At 43.1% G+C, this 26211-nt stretch overlaps 1 protein-coding gene across 2 annotated transcripts in view; it reads left to right on the top strand.

Annotated features, from left to right (window-relative positions):
• Positions 1-21082, top strand: part of DCBLD2 (discoidin, CUB and LCCL domain containing 2) — a 139144-nt gene extending 118062 nt beyond the window's left edge. For both annotated transcript variants that reach the window (XM_033941312.1, XM_033941313.1), the window contains exons 12-15: positions 7316-7409; positions 8491-8540; positions 10296-10433; positions 18321-21082. In XM_033941312.1, coding sequence (XP_033797203.1) covers positions 7316-7409; positions 8491-8540; positions 10296-10433; positions 18321-18763 — 725 coding nt within the window. In that variant the 3' untranslated portion in view covers positions 18764-21082. The remainder of the gene's footprint in view (positions 1-7315; positions 7410-8490; positions 8541-10295; positions 10434-18320) is intronic.
• Positions 21083-26211: the final 5129 nt, after the last annotated feature.

Genomic DNA, 26211 nt, shown 5'->3' on the forward strand with positions numbered 1-26211 from the left:
AAATTGGAACCGATCCCTTTGGTCTGATCACTACACATACTCCTTCAAAATCAATTGGACCAGTAACAAAAGCATTCCAATTACTCAACAAACAACTTACAACTCACGCAAACATATAGATCCCACCACATTCTGGACAAAAACAGACACCATAATCCAATACTACACACCCAAAAACTTCATCTCGCAATGGAACCACCTAAGTACTGCTACCCTGGACGAACTAGCCCCAGAAAAACCTAAAACCAAAATACACAGAAAATCAGAGAAATGGTTCGACAACAAACTACTCCAACTAAAAACACAATGCAGACAACTAGAAAGAAAATGGAGAAAAAGCAGCCAAGAGTCCACAAAAGCAGCATGGATAGTAACAAACCGAAAATATAAACAAAAGCTGAAAGAAAAAAGAAAGACATACTACTCAAAACAAATAGGAGAAGGACCCCAAGACACAAAAGAGCTATTCCAGCTACTAAAAGTTCTCACAGACACCACACCCTACATAGCCAAAAGCAACTCCACCCCTCCTTCAGCCACCCTCTTAGCCACATACTTCAAAAACAAGATCGCAAACATCAGAGCCACGTTCAACGGAACCCCCTCACACATAGAGACCTCATTGCCCCCCCAGAAAAAGAACTAGTCACAGCAGATAGAACCTGGTCCCATTTCTCACCCATACAATGGTCAGACTTCAACAACCTATATAATAAATACAGCCACGCAGCCTGTGACCTCAACCATTGCCTCCCATACCTATTGAAAACCTCAAGTATATTATTCCTTTCCCTGCTTCTACAGTGGATACAATCTTTACTATTAGAGGGTCATTTCCCAGAAGAACTCAGCAAAATCATCATAACTCCAACATTAAAAGACCCCAAAGGAACAACAGACCAACCATCCAACTACAGACCCATAGCTTCTATCCCACTGTACGTCAAGCTGATGGAAGGCCTCGTAGCTAAAACCTTAACCTCATACCTAGAGGTTTCTTGTCCCGCTATTTGAGTCTTGCTCAGATTATCGTTCTTCCAAAGCCATGCCGGGACCCGGTTTCTCGGAATCCTATCGGCCCATTTCCATGTTGAATTTTGAGACGAAATTGATGGCAAAAGTGCTGGCCAACCACTTGGCCTGGATGCTGCCCTCCCTGGTGTCTGAACAACAGGTGGGCTTTGTGTGTGATCGCCTGGTATCCAAAAATATTTGTCGTATCTTGCTGGCTTTGGAGACAGCCGGCACGGAAGACACCCCTGACCTACTTACTTTGACGCCAAAAAGGCTTTTGACCGGGTGCGGTGGGGGTTCCTCTTTGCCATGCTTCGTGCGTACAGATTTGGCCCCTTCTTTTTTAATGCTATTCAGGCGTTGTTCAGTGATCCAGCGGTGCAGATCTCAGTGAATGGGGGCCTTTTGGCCCCCTTTTCGATTCGGAGGGGCACCAGTCAGGGATGCCCTCTTTCGCCGTTGTTTTTTGCACTTTATTTGGACCCGTTGATTCGGGAGCTGCAATCTAATATAGACATCAGTGGCCTTCAACTGCGTGCTACCCATTTTAAGGTGGCGGCGTTTGCTGATGACCTCCTGGTCTTCCTGACTGATCCGCTTCAATCTCTGCCTACTCTACTGGAGAGCATTCGGGAATTTGGGGATTTTTCGAGTTTTGCGCTGAATTTGACTAAGTCTGAGGCGTTGGCCTCTTCGGCACAGCTCCGAGAGTCTTGTGGGGGGGACCTTTCCGTTGAAATGGGCTAACTCTTACTCTTTTTGCTACTTGGGGATCCAGCTCTCTATGGATGTTCAGGAGCTTTACCGGTTGAACGTAGCATGCTTATTGTCTTCCACGGGCTCGGTCTTGGCTACTTGGCGTGATTTGCCGCTCTCCTTGATGGTGAGAGTGCACCTCTTTCGGATGGTGATGTTACCTAAATGGTAGTACGTTGCGCAAGGATGTCTGGACTTTCAACTCTTTGCTCTCGCGGTTTTGATGGGGGGGAGTAGGAAGCATAAAATGCGGTGGCAGTTGCTAATGGGCTTGTGGGACCGGGGAGGCTTAGGGATGCCAAATATTATTCTTTATAATCAGGCCTGTCTTCTGCGGTATATTTGGGATTGGGTCTTGGGTACTTCTCTGTACACTGACGTCTCCCTAGAGCGTGATTATTTTTATCCTACTCACCTTCTGTCTCTTCTTCACGCTCGGTTGGCAGTGGTGCCTGTTTCTAGTCGACGCAGTGTCCTGTTTAAACCTCTTTGGGAGGTGTGGCAGCGGATTCTCCCCTTGTGGCGTCAGGACTCCCATGTCAGTGTATTGCTGCCTCTGACTGGTAACCTTTCCTTCCCTCCGGAGTTGGTTCCTTCGGTTTTCGGTAAATGGCGAGCTGGGGGCTTTGAGTTCCTTTTTCAGTTGATGCGGGATGATGGGGAGCTCAGGTCCTGTGTGGATTTGCAGCACTGTGGTCTTTCTTCCCTTGGTCTGGCTTACGCTCACTGTCAGTTGCGGCACTATGTGAGCTCTCTTCCTAGGGATTCCCTTTCTTTAACCTTTGGGCTTTGGTTCTGAGCCTTCTTGGAGGGGGGGAGGATCCAGAGCCTCGAGTCTCGGTCTCTTATTTTCAGCAACATATTGGACCCCTTGGCCCTCCTCGAGACTTTTCTTTTGTCTTGGAGGCTTGGCAGAGGGATTTGGGGAGGGGACTTGGGGCGGATTTGTTGCTCCGAGCTCTCCAACGAGTCCCGGTTTTAGTATACAGTGCGGAGCTTCGTGAGTGCCACTATAGAACCCTGTTGAGGGCCTATACCTCCCAGAGCCGGGCTTACTATTTGGGCTGTGTGGATACCCAATACTGTCTCACTTGCCTCACTGAAGTGAATTCTTACTTCAATGGCCTTTGGAGTTGTGAGAGTATTCAGGGTTTTGGGGGGGACTTGGCCTCCTTCCTTCAAGGCCTGCTTGAGACTCTTGTCCCTCTTTCTGTGTTTCACATGGTGTTTGCTCACTTCTCTGCATTTTCTGTTTATACCTCTGCTGAAAAACTTTCTGAGTAAATGTTCTATTCTGGTGGAAAAGTGTATTTTGAACCACTGGCTGGCTGATGTCCTTCCCTCCTTTTGGTATTGGAGAAATAAGTTACACGAACTTATGGGCTGGGAAGCCTGGCTGGCATACTCCTCTCAGTGCCGAAGCAGAGACTTTGTTCGTACTTGGTCTCCTTATTTGGACAGTTTGTCTCCAAAAAGTCGCAGTCAAATTTCGAACAGACAGCAGTTGTATCCTACCCCACCTGTCTGACCTTGGTTTCCATTGTTCTGGGGTCTTTGGGAGGGGAGGGGATTTGGGGGGGGGGGTTGTGGGGGTAGGGGTCTGTTTCAGGGGGGTGTTGGGTCTCCTTGTAACCCAGGAGGACATCAGAGTCCAGTCCTCTTGGGGGGGGGTGACCCTCTGTTTGTATACAGTTGAAAATGTACCAATTCTGCTGTCACATGTGCTTGTTGGTTGTTATTCTTTTTGCCAATAAAAACAGATTTCAAACACTAGGAGGTTGAAGTATCATAAAAGGCGATGACTCAGTACATAGAACCTCTTATAACATTTATGTTATTTCAAGTCCTTATCCTGGAATTAGTACTTGCCAGACCCCCTTGAACCGACCCTTCCTCTCCCCTTCCCCACTTTAATAAAAATCGGCAGGAGGGATGCTCACTCCCTCCTGCCACTGGATGCCCCCCAAACCTCCCCCATTACTCTAAATTACGATGACAGCAGGAGGGATGCCCAGTTCTTCTTGTTCATAGGCCCGCTACTCCAAAATGGTGGGCCTTCCCTTCCCGGTGCATCCTGGGATGCACGAAGAGGGGCCTAAGGCCCTGAATGGCTCAGATGCTTAGGTGTTTGAGCCCGTCCAAGGGAAGGGCCTTAGGCTACTCCCTGAGTATCCAACGATACAGAGTGCTCAGATGCCTAAGGCATACGTCAGCAGCCAGGCAGACACAAAGAGTGTTCCATTGTGACTACAGGCCAGTTGTTTCACTGGACAGAAGTCCACATACAGGCTTTATCAATAGCATACGTGGTAGAAATGGATGACGTGCAGACCATCTATCCCACCTAGCAGCCCAAAGACTAGGGAGAATAGTCTTTGGCACGGAAGGCTTTCGACAGTATTGTGAAGCACTGTGTGCATCTAATGTTTGATCTGTTGGCATCAGTAGCCAGCAAGAAAGTGTCTCGGTTATTCAGCCAAAGTTTGAACCGGTAAGTGCTGGCATGAGTGCTCTAGTACAACCTTGGCCAGAGAAAGGGGTTGGTAATTAGGGTTGCTTCAGTTTGGCCGCGTCAACCTGGTAGGTGGATCTGCTTAGGCTACAGAGACAAGTATCCCAAACTGCCATTTCATCTAACTCTTCTCTCACAGGGTCCAATTACCCTGAGGGATTCAATTTGCTTGGGCCTATGACATGGTGCCTATGCTAAGGTTTGGAAAACTTTTTTGGCACTGGTGTGCTAAGTAGCATGTGGAGTCCATTTAGGCTCTGATGTCTTTGGTCCTTGCATGTCTTCCGGACAGGCTCGAAAATGATCTGGCGGTTAGTTCCATCAATGTGCAGGTGGAAGGCCTCTTGCACTTGCTGGTTCAAGTAGAGAAAATTTTTTGACTTTCCATCCTGATGTAGCCTGATTTTTGAAGGGAGCATTGCGACTGTATCCCTCCTGTGTGACAGCCGTGCCAGAAGCGGAATCTTAACATCTTGCAGGACCTCAGTAAGGCTCTGTCCAAGTCCCTACAAAAGGAGTCACTGATGGATCTTAAAGTTAATACTTTTTTCTGTTAGCTATCGATCCAGAGAGCAGGGTCTTGAAGAGTAAGGCTGTGTTGTGCAGAGAACTTTCCTTAGATTTACGGAGGCTGGCATCTCCCTGTGCTCGGTACCTTCTTTTTTGCCAAAAGTGGCCTCAGCCTTCTCTGTAAATCAGAAAGTCTGACTGCCCTTGATCCTGGCCAAAGGTTTGAAGACAAAGACCAAAAGTTTTGGTGTTTATGGATGTTAGAAGAGTTCTTCATTATCTCAAGGTGACTAATGATTTTGTTTCTCAGATCATTTTTTGTACTAGCGAGACCTATTCACCTGGGGGAATCTGGCTTCTAAGGCTACCATGTCAAGACTGATTCTCAAGGGCTGTTTCTTCAGCGTATATCGGGTATGGTAAGCAACCACCAATTGTTTTGGAGAACACACTTGAGAAGGAGTGTGGCGTCTTCATGGGCAGAGTCCTGGGCAATTCCACATGAGGAGATTTGTAGGGTGGCTACATAGTCCATCCTCCATACCTTCACAAAGCTTTACAGGGTAGATGTAGCAACATGACTGAACACCGCTTTTGGGTCCTAAGTGCTAGCAGCTGGCTTGTCTGCCCTGTCCTAGAATCAGAAGATTGCTTTGGTACATCCCACTGGTTCAAGACTCGTAAGCCTTTTGCAATAGAATGGAAGATTAGGTTCTTACCTCAATAATTTTCTTTCTAGTAGAAAGGCATATGAGTCTCGAAGATCGTCTGGTTTCCCTTCAAATCAAGGGTCAGACACATACGAAACAAACCCAAACTGTCAGATTGCATTTAGCCTGATTATTGGCTCAGACAGGTAGGTATTCCTGAAGCTGGATTTTCTCCTGTCCAACAGATCTGAAGAGTGATGACCTAACATTCTATTGCAAAAGACAAATGAAAGCATGTGAGAACTATATAAGTGCTTGTTGCTCTCAGGTAAGTGGCTTGTTCGGTTCTACCTTGTTTCAGAGTATGTCTGTATTGGCATTGATTTTTTTTGTCAATTGTTGCAGATCAGAACAGAATAGGCTTGGTCGGGGAGTTCCCCATATCTCTCCGTCTTATTTCTTCTCTTAACAGTAATTGTTAACTGCTTTGGTATGAACTGAGGGACTACATCACAGCCCTGTGATGCAGTAGGTGGAGCCGAGAGAGGAAAATAAAGTAGATAATTCCTTCTACACAACACATGACTAGAGGTGAATAACCCACTGATTCAAGACTCGTATGCCTTTGTACTAGAAAGATTATTAAGGTAAGAACCTAATCTTCCCTTCTGTGACCACTGAATTATATCTATATGTTCTTTTTTATGTTTAAATGTGGTTATTTGGTTTCAAAAATAACCATACTATGAACACACAGTTCTGTTCCCCCTCCCCCATCCCAAACTATATGTTCTTTTTAATATAACACTGAAAATTTAATAAAACCAAAACGGAAAAAAAAAAACCCTTATTGATCAACCTGGCACCTGATATTCAACTGCATGTAACCAATTAGTGCTGCTGAATATTGCCACTAACTGGCCATTTCCTAACTGGTTAGGTCGGAAGCAGAGTGCGGCGGGAGCATCTGTTTAGCCAGTTAGTGGCAATTTTCAATCTGCTAACCAGCTAGGTAAATGCATAAAGTTAGGACAGCGAAAAGGTTGTCCTTACTTTATGCACTAAAGTTAACCAGGCACCGGTCAGAATATTTGCCGGTGCCTGATTAACTGTGGGTGACCACTGATGCTCAGATATTCAGTGCTGGGAGCTGTGTATGCCCCAGCATTGAACATTTGGAGTCGGTTCAGTCTGTGGCTTTGAGCAGCTCCAATACTGCATATTACTGTGGGCTGAATATCATGCCCAATGCATCCTGAAGATCTTGGAATGGTGCAAGCATGTACAGCACTAATTTAATTGGTCTCCTGTTAATGGTGCCACAAGATAACGAATAGTGTTTCAGTGTTCATTTATTCAAATTCTTGTATAAGGATTGCAATCTCTTACCTCTTATTCTAAATTATTTTGGTTTGGAGAGGAAGGGCTGTGGCTCATTGGTTGATCTGTTGCCTCTGCACCCAGAGGTTGTGAAATGAAATCTCAATGTTGCTCCTTGTGACCCTGGGCAAGTCATTTAATCCTCCAGTTCCCACTGCTTTGAATGTAAGCTTTGAAATACCAAAGCCACAAAAAGGCAGTATACAAGTCCCCATTCCCTCTCCCTTTATTCTGTGCTGTTAGAGGCCAAGAGATGTCTATTCCTAACTGTATTAACGATAGATGAAACAATTGTGGTTCCTTCTTTGTTTAATCCGCTATGTTGTAATCTCTAATGTGTCTGGTCATTTTTTCCTAGTATACCTTCATCTAATTGTTGTAACTCAAATTTATAAGGTAAACCCTTAATTTGTAAGTTGCCTTGAATCTAGGTAACTCAGAAATTAAAGATTAGATTAGATTAACTTGGATTAATTTCTTTATTGGCTTTCAGATGTGACATTGGCAGCTGTTCTAGTTCCTGTGTTAGTCATGGTCCTGACCAGCCTTATTCTGATTTTAGTATGTGCATGGCACTGGAGAAACAGGTAAGTTCTACCCTCTGCTGGTGAGTGAATATTGGTGTGCTGGGCAAGTTTATGTGTGAGTTCGGAAGAGTAAGAAAGTTTTTGACTGGGCACACCTATATTTTGACCTGAAACCATTACAGACGTGGCACAAACACACCAATTGTGATGCCTACATCTTGGTGCCAAGTTACAGAATTGGCCCAAATGTGCATTCTGATTTAGGTGTATTCCTGGAAAAAGTCCGCAAACTATTATTAACCATATAGACTTGAGAATGTCACCATTTATCTCTGGGAGCAAGCAGTAAGGAGTGGATCTGTTCTTCAACATCCTGACAGGTACTTTTCCTTGCTGGACCACCATTGAAAATAGGATGCTGAGCTTCTGATTCTGTAGGGAACACATCTTTTATGCCCCTGCTGTGAAATTAGGTATTTCTCCCTCTGAATCAGTACAGAACTAGTATACAAGCAGTCCCCGGATTGCGTCAGACTCGTATCTATGAATGGGGTCCTATTTCTCCCTTCTGTGCCCCAACGCACCCCTCTTCTTCCCTTCGTGCCCCAAGTTCATGCCCCCCTCCTGCGGGTGTTTACTTGTTCTGTCCGGCTCCCTCCTCTTCCTCCTTCCTTCCAGCCACACTTGTTTCCCTTCACAAAGAAAGTTTTCCACTACGCTATGCTGGTCCAGAGAGATTTGTACTCTCCCTCCTCCTGCCAAACTGATATCCCTAACCACTTCTTTTTCAAATTAACTAACCCAAATACACACAGAGTCACACATGATCCAAATTACATACAAATTTAACTTAAGGACAGTTTTAAAACTGGAACGCATTCTTAACCCAGGGATTGCCTGTACTAGTTCTATGCTCTTTGAGTATAGAAAGTGCCTCCAACTGTACCTGAATAATGCTGTCTTACATTTTCTTGGCTCAAGAGAAAACACTGACAGAACAAGCAGCTGATGCACAGACCTAGTGCTAAGAGCCCACTAGGCCCCGAGACATGTTCTGTGAATGTAGCTATAGAATAAGATGAAAGCCCAAGATGTTCGATAGCAAAAGAGGTAAGGTGTTTATTATTGTTCTTTGCTTCAGAAAGAAAAAAAGTGAAGGAACCTATGAACCACCATATTGGGATCGTGCAGGTAAAAACATTTATGTTCTAAAAAACAACAACTTGGTACTGTTGCAGGACTTAGCAGCATTCAACATTGGTGCTGTTTTTCCCCGGCAGCCTCCAAAAGTATCTTTATCAGCAGCACACTTCCGCGATGAATTAAAACTGTCAGTAATGCTCATATTCCTGTTGAACCCTCTTTTAACAAATAATAATAATAATTTTATTTCTTATATACCGCTATACCCTAAGTTCGAAGCGGTTTACAGTGAAGTCGTGTCTAGAGGGTGTACAGTGTTAACAGAGGGATACAGGATAATACAAAGTGAGCAGGTACTGGGTGGTTACAATAAGGTACGAAATATTAACACGAAAAAACCCCAGTTACAGTGTGTTTACAATGAGGTACAGGGTACTGGGGTGTTTACAGAGAGGTACAAGATATTAACAAGAGAACAGTTACAGGATGTTTACAATAAGATACAGGAAAGTATAAGGTGAGCGGGTACTGGGGTGATTACAGTAAGGTTCAAGATATTGACAAGAGAACAGTTATAGGATGTTTACAATCAGATACAGGATGTTATACTAAGTTATAGGATGATACAATATGAACAGTTACTAGGGATCAGTGCTGTTTACAGCTAGATATATATGATAAGTGTAAGAGAGGTACAGCATTAGACGTTGGGGGAGGGGAAAAGGACTTTCGATGTGGTTTATAATTGGTAGGGGAAGAGTTTAGGTGGTGTTGAAGAGGCGGGTCTTCAGAGATTTTCTGAAGTTCGAGTATTGGTTTTGCTAGCCATGTGTTCAGTTGGGCTGCCTGGAAGGAAAGCATTCTGTTTAGGTACTTCTTGTAGTGACATGATTTCAGGGATGGGTAGGTAAAGAGGTTTGTTCTGCGGGAGGTCTTTTTTGGGCAGTAGGTGAGGAATTGGGAAGCTAGGTAGGTTGGTAGCATTCCGAAGATCGCTTTGAAGCTGATGCAGGCAAACTTGAAGAGTATTCTGGATTCTACTGGTAGCCAGTGGAGTTTTTGGAGGTATGGAGAGATATGTTCCCATTTCTTGAGTCCGAAGATGAGACGGATGGCAGTGTTTTGGATTAATCTTAGCTTTTGGAGGGACTTTTTGTATGCTCCCAAGAATATGATGTTGCAGTAGTCCAGAGTACTCAAGATGGAGGCTTGTACTAGTAGACGAAAGGATGATTCATCGAAGAATTTTTTGATGGTGCGAAGTTTCCATAGGGTAGAGATACATTTTTTGAACATTAGGTCAGTGTGTTTTTCTAGTGTTAGGTGTCTGTCAAGGGTAACCCCTAGTATTTTAATAGATTGATCAATTTCGTAATCTTTGCCATTCATGTGGATCTTGTTATCTTTTATCTGCTCGTTGGGAGAGGCTAAAGTTACACCCTTATTCTCATCTTTCACTTCTCTTTGGCTAGATCTGCCCTTCTCATACAGCTCTCTCCCTTTATATTGTTTTACATGTAGGTGATGTAGGCTCTACTTGTAGCAGCCTACTAGCAGCTGTCACGCTGCAGATAACCATGCATAGTCTTTCCTGAGTCATATATTGGCAACCTTCTGACACTTTGGGGCTCAGTTTCAAAGCACTTAAGACACACAATGTATCATAGAAACCTATGGTACTTTTGTGTGTCCTAAGTGCTTTGAAAATGAGACCTGATGTCATATGGCTCATGGTTAACATACATTAACCTGATAATGACTTTTTTTCCCCATTTCTCCTTCTCACTGTGATCATCACTGAAGGCTGGTGGAAAGGAATGAAGCATTTTCTTCCTTCCAAGTCGGTGGATCATGAGGAAACTCCTGTGCGCTACAGCAGCTGTGAAGTGAGCCGTCTGAGACCCAGGGATGTTGCAGCAATGCTGCAGACAGATTCTGCAGGTATACACTGCTGTTATGGTCTGGCTGGCCCAGCGGTTTGCAGTGATTTAATTGCCTTGATTTGTGCATTAACCTTTTTGGTATAAGGCTTATCCTAGAAGGCTTAGGGGCTCATTTAAAAAAAAAAAAAACAGCCAAAATGTGGCATAAAGGGACAGATGGACGTTTTTCTCACCAAACCCTTCCAATTTTACTATTCATCTAAATCTCAAGGGGGCATGGTGTGGGTGGGTTTACGACTTGGATGTTTAAGTCGAACATTTAAGAATACATCCAGGGCACAGTTTGGATGCCTAGGGATAAACCTGTTTTAACAACAAATAAGTGCCCAAAAGGTGAGGGTTTGCCATACAATATAAGGGGGCTATGGTGAGATGTGTACCTGAGACTTTTTATGTGAAGTTCACATCAGTGCCCTCTAGGGTGCTCCACTGCTCTGCTGGAATGTCTGTGCAGCCAGTCTACTAAAAATGCTGGCCCCCTTCTACATCCCAGTGGCTTGCTCTGTGCATTTTTCCTTTGGACTTATTTTTTAGTGGTTCAAAAAGATACACACACAGACCCGGATTCTGTAAATGGCAAACATAATCACGACTACAGTCTATAGATATCAATAAACAAACATAAAGTAGCCCAGGGTTTTAAAGACCAGGTTTGACAGAGAATTGTGCATAGTGGTGCCTAAGGTCATCTCTGCCCCTAACCATGCCTACTTTGACCGTAGGTGCCATGCTTAGACATGATTCTGGTGCCTACTTTTTTTTTATGACTCTTTAATTGGTTTTTAATGGCACAGTCAACTTTTATTAAAATTTACCTAAATTGAAAGGGTAAAAAGAGCCTATTTACAGCCTATTTTATAAAGATGCATAGTTAGATATAGATATTAGCATAAATCCTGCAGAAATCACAGGTAAGAACATAAGAATTGACGCTGCTGGGTCAGACCAATGGTCCATCATGCCCAGCAGTCCGCACATGCGGCGGCCCTTGGTTTAAAGACCAGTGCCCTAACTGAGCCTAGCTTTACCTGCGTACTTTCTGGTTCAGCAGGAACTTGTCTAACTTTATCTTGCATCCCTAGAAGGTGTTTTTTGCTATAACAGCTTCAGGAAGAGCATTCCAGTTTTCCACCACTCTCTGGGTGAAGAAGAACTTCCTTACGTTTATACGTTATCTATCCCCTTTTAACTTTAGAGAGTGCCCTCTCGTTCTCTCTACCTTAGAGATGGTGAACAACCTGTCTCTATCAACTAAGTCTATTCCCTTCATTATCTTGAATGTTTCGATCATGGCCCCTCTCAGTCTCCGCTTTTCAAGGGAGAAGAAGCCCAGTTTCTCTAATCTCTCACTGAACAGCAGCTCCTCCAGCCCTTTAACTATACACATTCTCCTGGATTGTCTGACACACATAGGCATCTCTGATCAGGTCCTCAACTGGTTTCAGGGGTTCCTAAAAAATAGATCCTACAAAGTACTCCAGACAACTCTTTCTCGTACAGCTGGGACAACACCTGCGGGGCCCCGCAGGGCTCCCCACTATCCCCCACTCTGTTCAATATCTACCTAGCCTCCCTAGGCAACCTCCTACTTACCCTCAAGCTCAAATTTTTCATCTATGCAGACGACATCACAATACTCATCCCTGTTTCTCACCAGAACTACTCGATTACATTACAAACATCCTCAACCAGATTGAACTCTGGATGCTAGCATTCAGGCTGAAACTAAACTCCGACAAAACAAAATTCTTCCTTGCCACCCCCAACGACAAAATCAAGGATACCACAATTCAACTGAAAGGAAGGACTTTCCACCTCGAAAACACCGTAAAAATTCTAGGAGTCACGCTCGATAAAAATTTATCCTTAGAAACTCACACCGACCTCATCGTCAGGAAATGTTTCTCGGTACTCTAGAAACTACGCACCATAAAAAAATACTTCAACAACATTGCTTTCAGCCTACTAGTGCTGCCATTCTCAGCATACTAGACTACTGTAATATTATCTACCTGAACTCCACAAAGAAAACAGCCAGGAGACTAAAACTGATCCAAAACACCGCCATTCGTCTCATCTATGGCCTAAAGAAATGGGAACATATCACCCCTTTCTATCACCAACTTCACTGGCTGCCTTTCGAATCCAGAGTACTTTTCAAATTCGCATGCTTCTGCTACAAAGCGGTAAATGGCCTCTCGCCAAGATACATCAACCCCCTCTTTAACCTTTATTGCACCAACAAAAAATTCCGCAGAATTCAACTGTTCGCCTACCCCTCGCTAAAGCTTGGTCATCTCAAAAGATTCCTAGACAAAACCTTTGCCTTCCTAGTAGCTAAGATGAGCCCATGGCTCGCTCAATTGATACTCGAGGCCCCCACTTACCTCGGCTTCAGAAAAACACTCAAAACTTAACTATTCAACAAACAAGACCCATAACCGCCCCCCTTCCGGCAATACCGGGCCCCACGTGCGGCCCTCTCCCCCCTTCCTAAACGCTTTCTTCCCTCTTTTCTACCCTCTCCCTTCTGCATCAGCCAAGTTCGGCTAAATGTGTTGTTAATCTACTAAATTGTTGTAAATCGGCATATCAATGCGGATCCTAATGTAATTGTTGAGAACCGCCTAGAACTCGAAAGGTATGGCGGTATATAAGAATAAATTATTATTATTATTATATACACCTGCTCAAGAGTAGAGATAAGTGTGTGTATGTATGTATAATGTGTGATAATATCTATCTAAATACAAATCTCACTTCCACATGCATTCTACCCCAGAACATACCTGCTTACAAGTATCTGATATTGCTATTGTATGGGCTAGTTCTATGCATGTGCAAATATTAACACATTGAAAAACTATTCATCGGGCACTTTAAAAAAAATTCCTTCATTGATGAGAAACCTTCAGGACATCAGTCTCAAAATAATCCTCTTCACCACTTAATATTTGTACATGAAGTAGATGGTCCTGAGCAGCTATCCTCAGGGAATCAATATCTTACACTGAGGGTTCATTTACCAAATTCTTCATAAGTCCATGTTTTTAATTATCATTTTCACTGTCACCATGCAGATATTTAATAGATTGTAAGTAACTATGCTATCATAAGTAACTAGACTCAAAGTTACTTATCTTTAAAAAAGGGGTCTCCCAACATGACATCATGTCTTGCCAAGGCTTGCTCCCTACAACAGCAACATATCACACAAATAAGTAGTTATATGTCCCTTATTTAATTTGTTTTATATCCTAACCTCCCCAGAGAGCTTAGAATGGGTTACCTCTTCAAAACCTTTATTGCAATAGTCTACCCCATTTGAACATTCATATCTTTCTTGCACACCAGTCACCTTCCCCTCATTCTTCTCTAAAATGGTGGCGGCTTTTTTCTCTCACATTTAAATAAACCTGACGTTTAACCAAGTGCACGTTCTTACCAACGTCATCCATTCTACCTCAGAATTAAGATTGCAGTGAGTTCAAAGTGTGTTCAAACTATAAATCCACGTCATCCATTCTACCTCAGAATTAAGATTGCAGTGAGTTCAAAGTGTGTTCAAACTATATATCCACGTCATCCATTCTACCTCAGAATTAAGATTGCAGTGAGTTCAAAGTGTGATCAAACTATATATCCACGACATCCATTCTACCTCAGAATTAAGATTGCAGTGAGTTCAATGTGTGTTCAAACTATATATCCACTGCTGCTAATGGTAATTTAACCATCTCTCATAATTACCACCCTCCCACTCTACTCATAATAGAATTAGCCCTCAGTGTGAGATATTGATTATCTGAGATTAGCTGCTGAGGTCCATCTACTTCATGCATAAATATTGTGACGGGGCGTGGCCGATTGGACATGTCCAGGGGCCAATACCCTAAGCCACACAGACCTCGGCTGAAAGAAAACGAGGTATAGGTAGCTGGGAAGGACTGCAATAAAGTTCAAAAATAGAGCAAAACACTTGTGTGTCACAAAAGAAATCTTCATTTCACACCAGACTTGGTGCATTTAACTCAAGTTAGTAGCAATTTAAAAACGAGTTCCAAAAATACATGCAAATAGTCCTTGTACAAAATATCAACAAAAACAATCAATTTGTTTCCTTTATTTGGCTTGTTGCCATCCACTGGCTTCTATTTCAGCCTTTTAATGGCCTTCCCTGAGGCTCTCAGGCCTATATCTGCCTCACGGGGCTAGGCCCTGCCTGGCCCACCTGCTGTTTTTCCATATGGCCTGTTCAACCACTGGTTGCTATGACTTCTGACAAGTCCTTTCACTGAGGAAAATTCTATCTTGGGGTTTTATTAACCACAATACCCCCAGAGGTAGATTTTGGTGTACAAAAAATCCCAAACAAGATCCCACTAGATTTTGAATAAAGAGTTCCCCAGTGTCTTGTGATCAGCAGTGCCTTAGGTAACCAATTTTCATGCGCTGTCCTCAAACAGTCCTGCTTGGATTTAGGCTGTTCAGTTTTTCTGCAAGTTCCATACAAGTGGGAAAAAAACCCTCTTTCAGCCAGAGGCTTTAAATAATACAGCCTGGCTAGTCTGGAATCATTCACCAATTTCCTCTTGATAAACTCCAAACTTTTCCTACTGTGCCTCAGCCCCACTCCATTAATTCAGGGTCAGTAGCATATGAAAAATCCTCATTTATTTCTTCCATAATGTGAGCTTCATTCATTTCTATATCATTTTCATTTATGAATGAGTCCTCAACAAAATCCTCCCAATCCTGAGGTTTAACGTGGGTAAGTGTAAGGTGATGCATGTCAGTAACAAAAATCTTATACACAAATACAGGATGTCCGGTGCAGTACTCGGAGAGACCCCCCCCAAGAAGGAGACTTGGGAGTACTGGTCGACAAGTCAATGAAAAATAAAAAAAAACACTGTGGAGCGACAATGATCCTGAAATGGACTTTAATTAAAGACTCAAAGTTCCAATTCCATATAAAACATTCCACAAAAAGATAAAATCCACATAAAAACATATAGGACCTAGTCCGCTGGTAGCGCAGGACCCAACACGGTCTGCATTTCGACAAAATGTCTTCTTCAGGGGTCCCTAAGTGTCCTATGGTAAGAGATACGTGGAAAAACTGGCATGTGGAAAAAAGGTGCTGTTAAACCCAAAGCAGCGGCAATAGGGTGAACAGAATGCTAGGAATGATTAAGAAGGGGATCACAAACAGATCAGAGAAGGTTATCATGCCACTGTACCGGGCCATGGTATGCCCTCACCTGGAATACTGCATCCAGCACTGGATGCTGTACATGAAGGACACAGTACTACTCAAAAGGGTCCAGAGAAGAGCAACTAAAATGGTTAAGGGGCTGGAGGAGTTGCCGTACAGTGAGAGATTAGAGAAACTGGGCCTCTTCTCCCTTGAAAAGAGGAGACTGAGAGGGGACATGATCGAAGCATTCAAGATAATGAAGGGAATAGACTTAGTAGATAAAAGACAGGTTGTTCACCCTCTCCATGGTAGAGAGAACGAGAGGGCACTCTCTAAAATTAAAAGGGGATAGATTCCGTACAAATGTAAGGAAGTTCTTCTTCACCCAGAGAGTGGTAGACAACTGGAACACTCTTCCGGAGGCTGTTATAGGGGAAAACACCCTCCAGGGATTCAAGACAAAGTTAGACAAGTTCCTGCTGAACCAGAACGTATGCAGGAAAGGCTAGTCTCAGTTAGGGCACTGGCCTTTGACCTAAGGGCCGCCACGTGAGCGGACTGCTGGACACGATGGACCACTGGTCTGACCTAGCAGCGGCAATTCTTATGTTCTTATAAGGCTCTGGTGCAGGTCTGTTTCCTGGCAGAGAAGGTCTGGCTCCCTTCTCTCTCCCTTCTGGGTTCCGCCTGTGTGGTTCAGTGTGTGGCTGCCTGCAACTAGGAGCCCCACCCTTTTCTCTCTCAGTGGCTAACTGCCTGTGCTGGAGTGCAGGTGTGCTCTTAGTTGTTTCTGGCTGCTTCTGAGCTCAGGTGTTTGTTGATCTGGCTCAAACCAGTTTTGGGTTTGCTAGGCACTGGAGCTGTTCCAGTCCTGGCTTTAGGAATTTTCTGCCCTTGGCCTGATGGGATTTGTTGTCCTGTTACCTTGTTTTTCACTTGCTGCTTAGAAAAAGGTAAACAGGCATGAGATGTCCCTACCTCCTCCTGTGCACTGCTATGCAAAGGCATTTTCTTTCTTGGCAGTGCCCTAGGAGGAATTTTAGGTTTATCTACTGTTTTCTCTTGGGGTAATTCCCCACTTTGGTCATCAGTTCTGGGGTACTGCAAGGATTTCTTTGCCTTCACAGGGGGTTACCTGTGACAATATTAAGTTGTGAAGAGGATTATTTTGAGACAAATATTAACACCTGTGTGTGAAAATGACTTTATTAAAATTACCCTTAAAAGTCTATAGTAGACCATAGAGAATGACACAGGGACAGAATTTGTCCCAATTCCCACAGATAACCACAGAAAACCATCCTGGGTCATTCTTAAGTGTCTACCTCAACCTGTCCTTCTACACCAGCATTCTTCAATGCAAGGCTTGAGGGTTAGTGGCTGTTCCTATTCATATTCTGATTCTTCCCTCTCTCCTTAAAGAATGACACAGGGATAGTTTCCTGCAGTTAACTGCGGGGACGGGGACAAATTAGTACAGGAATATTTGTATACCTTTTATTGCTTCTAAGCCTTGCAAAATGCCAGCTATGTAGGCTGTGATAGTGTCCAATTGAATTTCAGTTTCAGTTTTGGCTTTTGCATCAAAACCAACCCAAAATTCAAATAAAGAATTATTTTGGCTTAAATTTTTTTTTTGTTTTAGTATTTATATACCACTTATAACCTAAGTGGTGTACATTCAGGCACTCAAGCATTTTATCTATCTGTCCTGGCAGGCTCACACTCTATCTAATGTACCTGGGGCAATGGGGGATTAAGTGACTTGCCAAAGTCACAAGGAGCAGTGTTAGAGTTGAACTCACAACTTCAGAGTGCTGAGGCTGTGGCTCTGACCACTACACCACACACTCCCATGCATTTTCAGCTGAAACAAAAACTCCATGCTCCTCCCCCCCTCCCCCCCCACGCTGGCCTCACTCTGCTATTCCCTCCTTGAACAAAAATGGTCCACCATCCCCTCCACCTACCTTACAAACTCTAGTGGTCTAGGGGCTGGTGAAGCAGGAGCAATCCCCAGTCGCTTCTGCCTATGCCAGTTCCAGAGTCAAAATGGATACCACAGCTTCCTACGGAAAGCCACAGCAGCCATTTTGAGATTGGAGCCAGCATGTCCATACAGAGCCGGTATGGACAGGAGCAACTTGGATCACCTCTACTACAACAAGATCACAAGACCATCAGGGTTTGTAATTAGGCTTTGGGGGAGGGGGGCTATGGGTTGCGGCCCTTTTTTGGTTGGGGTTGTAGGAAGGCGAAGTGAGGCTGTAGTTGGGCCCCACTTTTATTCAGACAGGAGGGCCATACTCGTACTATTTTGGGAAGCTTTTATTGAAATTGAAAAAAAAGTTTGTCATCATCTAGTCTGTAGTACTCCATAACAATACTGCAATGTGTACAGGATTCTATTTTAACTACCTTTCACTGCTTCTGGTCACCTCTGTGAACAAACATGACAGAGCAGACTAAGAAGAGGATGAGTATCTGTGGTCTGAGCTCAAGTAGTCATCTTGCTAGCCCAACTAGAGGAGTGCTTCTATAGCTCAGTGGGTAGAGTGCTTGGTTTGGAGCTGCAGGTTTAAATCCTGAGACATTCCGTTATGAGCTGGCATTGTGCCATAAGTCACTTTTCAGAACTGTTTTTAGTAGTTATTTTTCTTTCATTCTCTCATTGTGTTGCATTAGAGTATGCACAGCCACTCGTAGGAGGACTAGTTCCTACACTTCATCAGAGATCAACTTTTAAACCAGAAGAGGGTAAAGAAGCTGGCTATGCTGACCTGGATCCCTACAACTCACCAGAACAAGAGGTTTACCATGCCTATGCAGAACCTCTACCTACAAATGGGCCAGAATATGCCACACCCATCATCATGGATATGTCCAACCATCCTGCTGGGTCTTTGGGTATTTCTTCTGCCTCGACATTTAAGACCACAGGGAGTCAGACACCTGCACTGGCAGGGACATACAATAAAGTGTTAGGCAGGACTGACAGCTCATCATCCACGCAGGCATTGTATGATACTCCCAAGGGAACACAGGGGCCAGGATCTACAGAAGAAATAGTGTATCGTGTACCGCAGGGAGTGCCACTGCCTACAAGACACAAAGATATGCCATCTTAGGATGTGTGTATTTAAAAAGAACAGGATCAGAGACTGAACCATAGTAGAAAAGTCTTTGAAAGTGGCTTTACCTAAAACCAAATATCATTTTTAAAGCACATTTGAATCCACCTTTATAATGTTAGCATACTTTACACAGTCACTTGATTCCTGTTGTGGAAATAGTTGATAAAAGAAATGTGATTGAGGTCCAAGACGCTTATTTCTGTGATTTGCTGTTATGTCACCTACTGACTGTGCATTATGCGAAGATACGAATGTTTGGATTATTACTGCTGTGGAATACTGTATTGTTGACCTCTAAGGAACAAAAGATGTATGCTGCCATTTCAAAGACATTGCCTCGGTTGTGGAGCAGAAACAACCGTTACCCCTTTGACTATTTAAATAGTTATGAGAAACTTAAGCCAACAGCATTCAAACAGCTGGGGTTGGGAGGAGCAGTATTTTAAGATTTGTCTAAGTGTACCCCCATTCTCCTCTCTGATGCCTAGGTAACAAGTTTCTTCAGGACCACCAGAGAGGTTCTGTCACAGTACTGTTTATTTCCCCATGATGGCAAAGAATGACACGTAAGGTTAAAATGACACTAACAGTTTGATGTGCTTTATCTGAGATTGTTTGCTGCTGTAGCAGTTCACTTGAAGAAGCTATGGTGCCATTCTGCTTCAGGGGCCACCGAGTCTGTTACAGGATGAAGGTTCTTAACCAAAACCTAAGACCTTCAAGCTGTAATGGTGGCCCATTTCATTTTTGGGTTGCACTAGGAGTTTGAACTGTCATTTGAGGGCCCAGGTATGCCATGGAGTTTTGCAGATGAGTAATCTTCCATCTATGACACCAATTTTCTCTCCATTTTCTTTGCTGAAATGGTACAAGATTAGTGATTGCTATATTGATAATGTAAATGTCTTCTGAACTCCAGCTTATGTCTGTAAGGCTGGGGCAAGCACTCTGGTCCTTGGGGTACTCCTAATTAGTTGGGTTCTCAAGATATCACTAGTGAATATCCATGAGACATTGTATGCACACTGCTTCAGTTGAATGCAGATATGCATCTTGCATATTGATCAGGGATATCCTGCCTAGCTAAGGAGCCTCAGGGATTGGAACCATGTTGTAGGGGACCTTGTCCTCTATGTGAGTTCATGTTCGTTTTTAGTAGGGCACTTGAGTAATGGAAGAGAGCCCAAGAGCAGCACTGGTCATGCAGTTACTAGAATGAATAAGTCACTTCCCCCCACCCCTACCTAGCTTAACAAGTTTCTTTCCTGGAATTCAGCAGTCTTTAGATATGTCAATTTAACACTGGTGATCTCCATTCCTCAGGTCTCAGATTCAGAAGGCCCATTGATCTGCTGAGTTCACCAGAAAATGTACAAATCCTAGGTGTAGTTTGTTAGTTTAGTTTGGGGGCAGAAGGGTAGGGAGGTCATGCTAGCATTGGAGAGGGGGGGTCAATTCATTATTAGCATTAGAGCATTTGGGGGGTACCCCTTTCCAAAGCTATGCTTATGGTACGACTTATAGTAGGGAAAATTGTTCATGTACATTTCAGGGTATTTAGTTTGGTTTTCCAGTGTAGCTTGTGAACCCAAGCTCGTAGAGTAAGAGTTTTACTGCCTTTCAGCTGAATACAGTTGTAGATCAGGAATAAGTTTTCTCCTTGTAAGAAGAAATCCATCCAATGATTCTATTCATCGCATTCCAAAGTCTGCATTGCAAATGGGATCCTGTATGGCACTGTAGGCATGAAATTCTGTTCATTTTTGTTAACAATATTGGTACACCTGTTAGAAAGAAAATGCAGCTTTTTGTTGAGCATAGATAAGTATATTTGAAAAAGGTACATTTTTCTGCTTTTTATTACACCCACAGGAAATAATTTAATCTAATTAATATTAAATCACTTGCTTGTTGATGCTGTTTGGCATAAAAGAGAAATGCTGCTGCCTTACATACTCAGTAGCTCAGTTTTAGGGACCACCTTTTAGCATTATTACAACTCAGAATGGGATCTGAATGAAGATTTTTCTTGCTTTATGCATGTGAACAAACATGCAGTCAGACCTGGTGAATCTAGGTTTGATCCTTGTAATGGCGGAATAGAAATCCCTAATGTAATGTAATGTAATCCTTGCAGAGGAGAACTTATGTGTGTCGGGAGAGGCTGGATGCCTGCACAAGGCAGCCAGTGCCTGTAGGGCAGTGGTCTCAAACTCAAACCCTTTGCAGGGCCACATTTTGGATTTGGTAGGTACTTGGATGGCCTCAGAAAAAATAGTTAATGTCTTATTACAGAAATGACAATTCTGCATGAGGTAAAACTCTTTATAGTTTATAAATTTTTCCTTTTGGCTAAGTCTTAATAATAATATTGTCATTTATAGCTAAAGAGACATATGATCAAGAAACTGTTTTTTTTTTGTGATTATGATAAACATACTGAGGGCCTCAAATTAGTACCTGGTGGGCCGCATGTGGTTCCCGGGCCGCGAGTTTGAGACCACTGCTGTAGGGCATATACTGAAGCTATATACAGTAAGCTTCAGTATATGCCCAGTAAAGCAGTAAAGCAGAATCAGGTTTTCCTTTTGAAATTCATGTTCTTGTTTGCTTGCTTTAGCCCACACTCCAGGGCAGTTCCTCTTCCTGATGGAGAAGAGTATAAGCTCTGTTGGCAGTAAAATACGTGTTTTTCCCCACAAAGGGCTAGGGCAGTTCTCAAATACAAATTTGCCTGTGGAAAAACCCCTTTGAAAATTGCGTTCAGCACACAGGAGCATCTGGAAGGTGGTCTGTTTTCTGTATACATCTTTAAATCCACATAAGAGTTCAACAAAGTGAACAAACCAAATCTGACTGTATCATGTAAGGCCAGCATAGCATGCCTTGGTTTTAATGTGGTACTTTATTTCTGTGCTTTATATTCATTTCAAATTGCTGAAAAGGTTTTGTCTCATGTTCTTAGGTGCTGTTTTCTATTTTTTGTTCTTGTCTTGTCACTGAAATACCAAAATTTGCCATTTTGGGCAGGTGGGAGAGCACTGTTAAGGATTTTAAGTATGACATTTGCAGCCTCTCTTCTTCAGTATTTTAATGTGAATCTATTACATGTGATGGTATGCAAACGTGACACTGATGTCTACTTTGCAGCTTGTCCCGGGAGCCACTCCATTTCCCTTCCCTCAACGATATCTGAGAAAATTCATTACAGGCAGTCATTATATCCACAGGTTAATTTACTGGTTACTAGTAAAACCTTTATAATGAATCTGAGCTCTCACTATTAGGAGTCATTAGGTTCTGCAGTCAATTAAAATTTCAGCTTTGGATCTTCAGTGGAGTAAAATGTGTGTTGTGGGGCTTTTTTGAGGCAACAGTAATGTCCATCAAATCCTTGGGTTTCTAGCCTAGTTGAACCTGTCATGGTAAATGATGGTAGGACAGGAGCAAATTACTTTATGTGCTCAGTTGCAGTTCTTCTGTTTTGGGTAGGTGAGCATTTAAATTCCTGCACTTAACCCAATACCAGCTCCCCACTCCCAAGTCATCTTTCTAAACATTCTCTCCTCCCACTCCTAAGTCATCTTTCTAAGTATTCCCCCTCCCCCTACTCTTTCCTACCACTGCTCTTCATACTGATCCCAAAGCATGCCCATAATCCCTTCCACTGTCATTTTCCTTTGTGATTATTGCAAGACCAACACAGAGACTCTTTCCATATCTTACAGTACCAAGTTGTCTAATGAACCACAAGCTACCAAAGCTAGTAAACCCATAGTCTAGAACAGCTGCCTCTTCCCCTAATGCTCATTCAAGTTTTGGTTTTTACTGTGGTCCCAATACCTATTTGCTGGTGGTAACTGTCACTCTGCAGGTTCTCTCTGGTTCTCTCAGGTAATTTACCCTGCAGTGGCAGAAGTCCATTGTACAATATGATGGGACATACGTCATAGATTACATATAGGCATTTATTTCTGAGCATAAGAGGATGTCCTGTCATTGCAGGACAGCACTGTTTCTGCTTTCCATTCCATTTTTGGCTAAGGGTCCTTTGCATTTATCCCATAACTTTTGGTTTCCTCTACCTGTTCCAATAGGAAATTCAAGGCTACATCACTCTCTGTGAAAACATGTTCTGACATAGTTCTTGGATCTGCCCTCTTGGAAATTTAGATGGTCTTGGTCCCTAGTTCTAACAGCTTCTGTTCTGCTGAAAAAGGTTTATGGTAATTCTTATGTATGATTTAATACCGTCAAGGTATTGTAATATTTCTGTCATTTTCCCTCCTCTCTCAGTTTCTTTAGTGTATGCATACTGTATGTAGATTCTTAAATTCATTTACACAGCTTGAGATTACGACGGGAGCTCACGGCAGCCATTTCTTATTGGCGATCTGTATGGGGCAGGAGTTTAGGAAGATTGCTCCTGCTCTGAAAGCCTGCTGGATCACCAGGTAAGGCCGGGAGGGAGGAAGGGAAGGTCTGAAATGCAGGGTGGGGTTTCCCCCTAAAAAAAAATTGTGGATAATCGAAACCGCAAATAGGGAGGAGGGAAGTTTATTTAATTTATTCACTCTACTTTTTTTAATTTTCAAAGTTTCTTCTATATTATTTTTCAAAGTATCTTTCAAATATACTTTTCCATAAGATTATTATAATTTTGCCACTCCACAAAATTTTATATATATATATATATATATATCCCCTTTTACAAAGCTGTAGGAGTAAGGCCCATGTGGCAATGGAATGCAGACCATTGAATTCCTATGGACTGCATCACATTTGCCATTCCAGGACTTACTACCACAGCTTTCTAGAAAGGGACCATATACTCTTCAAGCATAAACCAGCTACACTTAGCTTGAATATGCCCAATGGAGGCTGATCCGTTTCACTGTAAGCGCTTCATTAGGGACTGTATGTTCTGCTTGACAATTCCTTATATCAAATTTCAAACACAGCATTAATTTTTCTGTGTGACAGAATGATGGTGGCATTTCAAGCAATAACTTTTGACGCGCTCAGATTCCTGCTTTATCTCAAAGAACTGCTGTCTTCATTTTGGGAGTGGCAAAAATTATAATCTTCTGGAAAAGTATTTTTTTTGAAAGAAACTTTGAAAAATAATATAAAAACTTTGAAAACTATATTGGAAAAATTTAATAGAGGTTTTTGACCAATGAAAGATACTAGAGCCCAGTAAGACACTTGGTTCAGTTGTGTTTAGATGTCTGATTTCTTTTTTCCTCTATTTCTCAATGCATTTTTATATTTGGTATTGGTTTGAACTTTGTCTCATAAGGCTGATTTTGTGCATACATATGCATCCCTGATATGATTGCAGGGTTTTGGTTTGTTTGGGGTTTTTTTTGAGGGGGGGGTTGCACTGAAATCTTCACTGCCAAGCATTTGACCACGCTAAGCTTTTGTCAATCATAATTCATTTTGTCTATTCTCAGGGTGTAAACAGTTGCCAATTGCTGTATCATTTGTCAAAAAGACAAGTTTTCTTTCAACATCAGTTCCAAAACTAAACGGTATTTCTCCACATATAGGCTGCCCCCATGTATAGGCCGCAGGAAATGCCGATTTGGGTTTTAAAAACTCTTAGATAAGCCGCCCCATGTTACTAGCCGCGGCTTATCTAAGAGCTTTAAAAATCTAAATCAGCCTATACAATGGGGCGGCCTATACCGGTACATAAAAGCAATGTCATGTCACCGGGCAGGAACGGATCAGGACAAGGGGCAGGCTTCAGCAGAGGGGTCATCCCTTGGTGGAAGAGAAACGTGACAGGGAGAGTGGGAACCGCCCAGTGCAGGAGCACGAGCAGCCCGGGGCATCATCTCCTTCCCCCCCCAAATACCTCCTCCACACTGGCTGCCTCTGCTAAACACGCTGTGCAGGGAAGCAATGTTTACGATCTCAAGCCTCGCCCCCATGCCCTTCCTGATTGACTGCCGTCAGTTCTCGCAATGGCAACCAATCAGGAAGGGCGCTGGGCGAGGCTTGAGATCGCAAGCATCGCTCCTGCCCTGAACATCATGTTTAGAGGAGGCAACCAGTGTGTTTGGAGGAGGTAGGCGCGGCAGTCCACAAGGTAATTTCCGGCAACATTGCTAGTTAAGGGGGGAGGGGATGCTGTATTGCTCCATGTATAGGCCGCCCCATTTAAGCAAGCCGCGCTCACTAGGCTGATTTACAAAATCTGTGTATAGGCTGGGGCCTATATATGGGGAAATACGATAATTATAAGACTGAATAGAAACATAGGGGAAAACTAGTTATAATCAAAGACCCTTTATCCTTAGGAATACTAGAAGAATTAAGAATCTGAGATTCCCTGGATCAAAGGCTACAGATTTAGGAAGGTGCCTCCCTAGTGCACAGCTGCAGTGCATATCAGATATTCTTAGTGACCACTGTGGTAAAATAATAATAATGCACATGTAGTATGAATTGGGGTGGGGGGGTTATCTATTTTTTTATATTTTTTTTTTAATTAAAGAACATGTAATGACAGGCTTTCAATTATTTTTTTTTTATATATCTGGTTATTGCCTATTTCTGAATCTGCTGTTTCAAGTTGCAGGCAAGTGAACAGATTTTATCATAAGAGATTTTTAAACTGATCAGAATTTGTAAACAGATTGCTCTAAGTCATTGAATCGCAACTGTGTGCCACGGTGAGATTCTGGGTGTGCCGCCCAAGATTGAAGGACATAAGACATCGGTGCCTCTCCTCCTCTCTGCCCCCACACAAACATTGTCTCATTTTCCTTGAGCTTGGGGCCGTGTCTGGATGGCCTCCAAGCATGCACAGATGTCGACGTGATGATGTCATGTGCCTGCGTGCGACATCATCACAACGACATCCACGCATGCTCAGAGGCCCTCCAGACAAGGCCCCGAGCTCAGGGAAAACGAGATGATGGGCCTGTGGGATGGGGTTGGGGAGATGGAGCAGGGCAGGATTGAGGGAGGAGCGGGGCAGAGTTGTGGGTGTGCCACAGAAAAAAAACATTTGCTCTGTTAGTGGGCTGGAGCAAAAAAAATAAAAATTTGCAGGACTCGAAGCTACTCTTATTGTGTTGGGAAGACATTCGTGTTTCGGGGGGGGAGAAGGGAAGGGGAAGCATCCACACTTTTAAATATGCTGACCACACTTCTTTAGGCTACTCTGAGGCTTGCTGGACACAGTAGTGGTTCTATCACTGTTTGCACTTTGCATGTCATTTGTGTTGATAGTGATGCACTGTACTGTAAGAGGAAACAGTGTGAAATATATGTATGTGGTGAACAGAGAACAGTGCCAGGGTCTGCTGAAAATGATTCAATAGCATTCATGTTTTTAGGGCAAATTGTTTGACTGTGATTGATATGCCTCAGCGGGGAAACTTTGCTTTTGAAAATGGCGCTAGATCTGTAACACTTGAGTTGGG

This window comes from Geotrypetes seraphini, chromosome 4 (genome assembly GCF_902459505.1).
Source record: "Geotrypetes seraphini chromosome 4, aGeoSer1.1, whole genome shotgun sequence".
NCBI lineage: Eukaryota > Metazoa > Chordata > Amphibia > Gymnophiona > Dermophiidae > Geotrypetes > Geotrypetes seraphini.